The 7,778-nt window shown below is 39.7% G+C and overlaps 1 protein-coding gene across 1 annotated transcript; it reads left to right on the top strand.

Moving 5' to 3' along the window:
• Positions 1 to 4,441: 4,441 nt before the first annotated feature.
• On the top strand, positions 4,442 to 6,346 carry bglapl (bone gamma-carboxyglutamate (gla) protein, like). Its single transcript, XM_058403649.1, has 4 exons — positions 4,442 to 4,567; positions 4,664 to 4,912; positions 5,010 to 5,124; positions 5,520 to 6,346. Exons 1-4 carry the CDS (start codon positions 4,507 to 4,509, stop codon positions 5,620 to 5,622), a joined length of 528 nt encoding a protein of 175 aa, XP_058259632.1. The 5' UTR covers positions 4,442 to 4,506; the 3' UTR covers positions 5,623 to 6,346.
• Positions 6,347 to 7,778: the final 1,432 nt, after the last annotated feature.

Below are 7,778 nucleotides of genomic sequence, written 5' to 3' on the forward strand. Positions count from 1 at the left end.
ACTGGCCTGTTGTGTTAAACTGAAATTGTGGGACATTCCATAAAGACAGAATCACAACCCTGGAAAATACATTATGCACTAAAAACAGATAATCTGTAATTATGCCTGATCCGGGACGATCCTTCCAACAAACCTCCCTCTGCTCTCTGCCTCTGCTGTGTGCAGTACTATAGCTCTGTGTAACATATACACACAGCGGTCGGCTGGGTTTGTTTGTGGTGTCTGCCCGTGATGGTGGATGCCAGCGGTGAAGCCACATTTGGCTGCTGTGCTCCGTGAACCTGCATCCATGAACCTTCTATCACTCTCTTACTCTGTCTCTCTCTCTATCTCTCTCTCTCTCTCTGATTTTCCTTGCTGTGTGTCTAATTGCTCTCACTGGTCTCTAACAACTACAGTTACGTCCACGCTGTGTTCTCGTCTTCCCTTTCCTTGAGCCTGAAAGCCAGCACTTTCTTTGAGTCATCATTTGCATCTGTTATCCACAGAGTGTCCTTCTCATGCAATCGACAGGAGTTCAGTTTACTTTTCCCTTAGTGCCCTGACTCACCTAGCCCATGTTAAAGAACTACTGCAGCATCAGTCATGGTTTACATCTTATGTAAATTTTCTAGGAAAGTCCAGAAAGATTTCAACAGACTTCTGACATACACTGACCAGGCATAACATCATGACCACCTGCCTAATATTATGTTGGTCCCCCTTTTGCTGCCAAAACCCGTCCTGCACTGTGTATTCTGACAGCTTTCTATCAGAACCAGCATTAACTTCTTCAGCAATTTCAGCAACAGTAGCTTGTCTGTTGGATCGGAGCACATGGGCCAGCCTTCGCTCAACACATGCATAAGTGAGCCTTGGACGCCCATGACCCTGTCGCTAGTTTACCACTGTTTCTTCCTTGGACCACTTTGTACTGACCACTGCAGACCGGGAACACCCCACAAGAGCTGCAGTTTTGGAGATGCTCTGATCCAGGCGTCTAGTCATCACAATTTAGCCCTTCGTCAAACTCGCTCAAATCCTTACGCTTGTCCATTTTTCCTGCTTCTAACATCAACTTTGAGGAGAAAATGTTCACTTGCTGCCTAATATATCCCACCCACTAACAGGGGCCATGATGAGGAGATCATCAGTGTAACTCACATCACCCGCCAGTGTTCATAATGTTATGGCTGATCAGTGTATATCCTTATTGTGTATGCATGAGGGGAAACCTTGCCACCTCTCCATACCAGGAGGTGGTAGTAGTCAGTATTTGTAATAAAAAAAAGAAATGAAAAGGAAAATAAAAGACCCTGTTGTGCAGAAACTGGCATTTCATTTAGACTTGATCTTGACTTGGCCAAAAGACACAGGTTTCGTTTATTCTCAGTTATATCTGGTCTTGGACTTGACAACTGATGCCACATTTTATTTATGAGCATGTTGCCTAGGATGTACCTCACCATCATTCCTACTGTACCTACCTGTCCAAAATAAAGACAAGTGTCTTTATGCTACTTTCCAAATGAGTCAGAATTGATATCGCCCAAAACTAAACACAAACATGTCTCAAGTATGTTGTAATTTGAGAGAAATATGATCATTTATCATTTAAAATGATTTATTTATGAACGCTTGGATGAATCTGCAGCACTGAATTATTCATCAGTATGTCAACATGCAAATTTCTATTTGTTCATCCTGCCATAATGGTGGTGAGGTTAAATGGGAAGTTGCACAAGAGTACTTTTAAACTGGATCCTTGTAAACATGGTGAGGTCAGCTGGTTCTGGGAAAGTCACTTGGATCCCAAGTCACTTGGATCTTGAGTTCTTACTCGTCATTCATTAGTCACCTGCTCCATTTGTTGTGGGTCATGACTAACAAGAAAACGAGCTATTTGCACGCAAAGTATAGAATAACACAATACTCCGATTTGAAAATTACAGTGTAGACTGTTTAGCACTGACCGGATACATCTACTGGATTTGCCAAGGCTCAATGTGGCAATGTTTTTTTTTCTTCCCCAGAATGTCAGAAGTCAGTGCAGCAGACATTGAAATTACATACCAGAGTGGCCAAGATAAATCACTTCCACCAAGAATATCATAAACACGCATGAACAATAAGACAGAAGTAGGAGAGAGGTCAAAAAACATGCCATGCTCTGATATAGTAGATGGAACCTATACATTGATGAAGGTTTAATGGCTGAATGATATAGAGTGTGTGAATGTATGACTCCGGGTCCCTTTGCACCCCCCCTCCCCAATATTATATCTGCAAAACAAATCCAGCTGCAGTCCTATTTATCAGCTCATATGTTGCACCAAAAATGCGAACATATAGAAATGCTTAAACTGGCATCAAAGTTTGCCTTAAACTCTTGTGTGGTTTAGTCTGACTGTGGTTTTTGGTTAGTCTAGGACAAATCTGTAATTAAATCTGGCACATAATGAGTCCTTCTTGTCATTTACAGACAGATCACACACACAGATGCCAATTATCTGGTCTGTGTGGAAGAATTATTGGTCCACCAGGATGAAAAAGTACACAGGGAAATCTATCAGATTATGTGTCATATAAAAACTAATGATCATGTGTGTGATACATATTTCATTTGTTTATACTAGATCAAGGACTGGACACTGAACTGTACTGTAGCTCTGAGGTAATTACTTTGAGTGGACACTCTGGATAAGGTAAAATATTAATCCTGATGGCATTTTCAAGGACTGAAACGGCACTGTGGGTACATTGCTTGACCTTTCTTTCTTTCTTTCTTTCTTTCTTTCTTTCTTTCTTTCTTTCTTTCTTTCTTTCTTTCTTTCTTTCTTTCTTTATTGCCAGCTAGCTCTGATGAAGACAAATCAATTAAATTGAGAAATAAAATTGATTGAAGTAATTATTGAATTTGTGTATAGACCTAGCTACAAGGGTGATAACTAGCCAAAATCGGAGCCTAAGAAAATGAACTATCGAATATTATTTAGTTACTTCACTTCAGTTTACCTCAGCTTGACTTTACTTCAGTTTGAATTGACCTCAAGTTCACTTTACCTCAGTTTGACCATTACCTCAGTTTAAATTTAGTGAGGTTTCAAGTCAAGTCAAGAAGCTTTTACTGTCATTTCATATAGCTGATGCAGTACAGAGTGAATTGAAACGTTTCTCCAGGACCCCGGCGCTACCTAAACTAGATACAATATCTAATTACAGAAACAGAAACAACAACACAGAGCTAGGACAGAAGTGTGTCCTAGCTACAATAAAGTGCAACCAGGTGCAAACAGGAAGTACAAAAAACATCACAAGACAAGACACAAATTGTGAAATGTGAAAGAAACATGCGCAACGAAAACAAAATGAAATGATGAGCAAACCTGAGAACTGTGAAAACCAGGTATCTAATAACATATATGTTTGTAACATACATATGTTTATTGCGTTACCTCAGTTCGACCATTACTTCAGTCTGAATTCGCATCAGTTCCAATTTTAATTCAGTTTACTTTACCTCTGTGTGAATTTTCTTCAGTTTGACCATTACTTTCCATTTACCTCAGTTTGACTTTGCCTGAAATTGAAACATTTCTTCAGTTCATCTTTGCCTCAGGTTGCTCAGGTTGATTTGACCTCAATTTGACTTTATCTTTATCTTCAATTGACTTCACTTTGGCTTTACCTCAGTTCAACCATTACCTCAGTTCAGATTTACCTCAGTTTGACCTTTACCACTGTTCGAATTCATCTTCGCTCAAATTCTCTTCAGTTTTTACCATTACCCTCACGTTCACATTTAATTTAATTTGACTTTCCCTCAATACCATTATCTCCTGAATTGCTCAGTTTGAATTCACCTCAGATCAATTTAGGTAGCTTAGGTACTTCAGTTTGGTGATTACCTCATTTCAGTTCAGTCTTCACCTCAGCTCAAACTGACCTTAGTCGACGTTACCTCAGTTTGTCTTCATTTCTGTTAAAGCGGTACATAATTATCGTTTTTAATAAAAAAATATATATATTGTGGCCATATGTGTACAGAGGTGAATGGGGTCACATAGAGCTTCTTTTTTTTTATCGGAACATTTTGGAGAAAACCAGATGTATATTTTAAATGTGTTTTCTCCAAGATTTATAAATCGACCTTTCAATTACGTTCAACTTAAACCAATCTTTATAAAACATCTTCCAAGAAAGTCGAGTCAAAATCGTTTGTGGTTGAATTATATAGCTTCTTGGGACATGTATGACTGTTTTAGAAAGTGGTGCTTGGGGTGCACATGTGCAAGGGTGTGTATGTGTGTGTGTGTGTTTGAGGGTGTGTGTTGAAATGCAGAAAGAGGCTTGGTGTCACTTGATTCTCAAACCAATCACAAACTTCGAAAGCAGTTCTTGTGAAGGGGTTAGAGCAGTATAAAGGTGCTCGGAGAAACGACAGAAAAGAAAGAAAGGAGAACCCAAGACAAACAAGACACAGAAAGCGAAGTTCTCAAGAAGAGTCTAGCTACAAAAGACGAAAAGATGAAGACTTTCACCCTCCTCATCCTCTTTTCTGTGCTGGCTGCCTGCATGTCTACAGGAGGTAAGATGAAGAGATTTGTCTCTCCACATATTAAATTGCACTTTAAATGACAATACATGTCTTTACATTCTGTGTCCATGTCTGTCCTGTGTGCAGTACTGGATATCGCTGCTGACCCTGACACTGATCCCGCAGCTGATCCCGCAGCTGATCCCGCAGCTGATGCCGCCGCAGCCTCAGACTCTTCCTCTTCCTCTTCCTCTTCCTCTGAATCAGACTCCGCATCAGACTCTGCCTCGGATTCCGCATCCGACTCTGCCTCAGACTCTGATTCTGCGTCTGATTCCGCCTCCGACTCTGCCTCTGATTCTTCCTCATCTGAGTCCAACTCTAACAGTGTCGAAGGTGAGAGACGTTACACTAAACATTCGTTTGCACAGGATCGGATTGGAGAGTTTAGTGTATGTGTGTGTGTGTGACGCTGGCGTTTCTCATCCCGCAGCTACAGCTGCACCTGACCATGTGATGGTGAAGAGATCTCTCGCCACGGCTCTGCTGAGGAGACACAGAAGAGCAGGGACACCAGCAGCAGACCTGACCCAAGTTCAGCTGGAGAGGTAAACCTCCAACTCCACACTATACTCTTACTCTTCTTGATTGTAATTCTATTTTACCCTGTTTTATATTCCACTCTATTCCATTCCATTTCATTCAGTTCTAGTCTATTTGATTTTATTATTCTATTCTATGAAGACTGCATTAGTCACGATTATATTCTAATATTTGACTTGACAAATCTTATCCTGTTCTATTCTATTCTATTCTATTCTATTCTATTCTATTCTATGAAGACTACCAGATTTTATTCTACTATTTCCCTGGGAATCTTATCTCAACAAATGTATACTTACTTTCAATAATCTGAATATTAACTGTATTTATATTATAGAAATTTTAATAGAAAACTGTTTCCTACCATCTAAATCTAAATGTTTCCGTTTCTTTTGAACAGCCTGAGGGAGGTGTGCGAGCCCAACGTGGCCTGCGAACACATGTCTGACACCGATGGGATCATTGCGGCTTACACCGCATACTACGGCCCCATCCCTTTCTAAACGGCCTGCGAGAGAAGCTGCTTCTACAAGGACTCAAAGCTAATCCAGATTTCGATGGAACAGAAATGAGCTTTGCGGTATTTGAACGGGTCTCACAACCTCACCTGCTTTGCACAGAGGTGTAGGGGAGAAAAATAAACAGCTGTTTTGGCTTTTACCCTCGACAGCTCCAGATTTTGCTTTTGCTGTATGTTTTCACTGAAACCACTAGAGAGTTTCTGGTTTTGTATCAAAGGTGACCGCAACCACAGTGACAAGTGTTTTATGTAGTAGTCTAAAAATAGCACGAGTATCTCACTATGTACAAGATCTTTGTGGTGTGATCAACCTAACAACTGTATACTGTCACAGGGACTGTAAAATGCCACTTCTGCTAATGTAGGGTTTCTTTGTAGAGCTATTTCGCTTTATCTGCATAGATCAAGGAATGGCACATTAGTAGGCAAGCCATAAACATATCGTTCAGTTAATTTAGTTTTAAATTATTGTTGTTTTGTGAAGTTTATGTTGTCTTGAAGGCTCAGTGCCGTCTTTCATCACAAAGGTGCTAAATCCTCCCTATTTAACACTCAAAGAGAAGGGAGACAAAAATCATAAACTGTACTTTACTCATTTATATTTGCTAGTTGATCTAGGACTCTTCTCTTCGTGGATAGTCTTTTTTTTTTTTTTTTTAAATATATACATAGCATTTTTTAGTGACACAATGATATGGAAAATGCTTGTACGTTGTTTTAATAAAAATGTTTTAACATGTACAATTGTGAACTCGTACTGTTTTTTTTTATTAATCATTTGTGAATACCTGAATGATATTCAACAAATAATAGGCTCATCAACATGATGTTAATTCTCAATTCATTCTAATCAGGAACAAAATCAAAATATATTGTAGCAAATAATACATTGTACACTGTTCAGAATCATAAATACACTTCTCATGTATGTATATATATATATATATATGTTACAAGTTAACTTTTATAAGCAGACAAACAGATATCTTCTTCTTCTTCTTCTTCTTCTTTCGGCTTATCCCTTCAGGGGTCGCCATGGCGGATCATCTCTCCCCACCTATCCCTATTGTCTGCATCCTCAACACTTGCACCCACTAGCTTCATATCCTCATTTATTCCATCCATAATTATAAACAGATATAAGAGCTAATAATAACTGAGAGATCCCATGATTGTGGGCATTCTTCAAAATTAATGCAGGGGGAATGTGGTAGTTTACAGTAGTAGTTAAGGCATTGGACTACTAATAGAAAGGTTGTGAGTTTGAATCCCAGGTCTATCAAGCTGCCACCGCCAGGTCCCTGGGCAAGGCCCTTAACCCTCAATTGCCCAGTTAAAAATGTATGTTGCTCTGGATAAGGGCATCTGCCAAATGCTGTAAATGTACAAACAATGTCTAAAAATAACACGTGTTTAAAACAATGTTTTAAATCTGACTATAAGCATTTAATCATCCATATCTCTTTGAGAAAGCCAATCTCTTTCAACAAGTGAGTTATTTTCAGCATGGATTTAATACACATACACAAAATGTGGTGACTTTATCCTGGTGGGTTTATTTGCGGTGGATGTAAAGTCTATCAAAGGAACACTTTCGATGGGATGTCATTTCATTCATTTCATTCAGTCATTTTCAAGGCGCTGATCTAAACTCAATAGTTAATTATTCATAAGACGATTTTACAGCCCAAGTGTTGGCTGTAGAGTAAATTATAATAGTTTGTAGAATTAGAAAGCATTGCTTCTGTGAAGGGGCAGTATGGTGGCTTAGTTGTTAGCACTGTTGCCTTGCAGCAAGAAGGTCCTGGGTTTGAACAGGCAGGGGGACTTTCTGTGTGGAGTTTGCATGTTCTTGCCTTGCCTGTGTGGGTTTACTCTGGTTTCCTCCCACAGTCCAAAACATGTACATTAGGTTGATTGGTAATTCTAACTTGCCCGTGTGTGTGTGTGGTTGTCTGTCTATGTATGTGGCCTTGTGATGGACTGGTGACCTGTCCAGGGTGTACCCCTGCCTTTTGCCCAATGTGTGCTGGGATAGGCTCCAGCAGATCCCCGTGACCCTAATTAGGAATAAAGCAGGTATAGAAGATGGATGGATGGAGGGACGCTTCTGTGAAGTCCAATAAGTAGTAATTAACA

This window comes from Hemibagrus wyckioides, linkage group LG11 (assembly GCF_019097595.1).
Source record: "Hemibagrus wyckioides isolate EC202008001 linkage group LG11, SWU_Hwy_1.0, whole genome shotgun sequence".
Taxonomy (NCBI): Eukaryota; Metazoa; Chordata; class Actinopteri; order Siluriformes; family Bagridae; genus Hemibagrus; species Hemibagrus wyckioides.

What these genes read in the sequence shown, in the direction of transcription:
- bglapl (XM_058403649.1), top strand. Translation starts at nt 4,507, where the DNA reads ATGAAGACTTTCACCCTCCTCATCCTCTTTTCTGTGCTGGCTGCCTGC. An exon ending in TGCCTGCATGTCTACAGGAG is followed by an intron (nt 4,568 to 4,663) that starts GTAAGATGAAGA and finishes TCCTGTGTGCAG; the next exon opens with TACTGGATATCGCTGCTGAC. An exon ending in ACCCAAGTTCAGCTGGAGAG is followed by an intron (nt 5,125 to 5,519) that starts GTAAACCTCCAA and finishes TCTTTTGAACAG; the next exon opens with CCTGAGGGAGGTGTGCGAGC.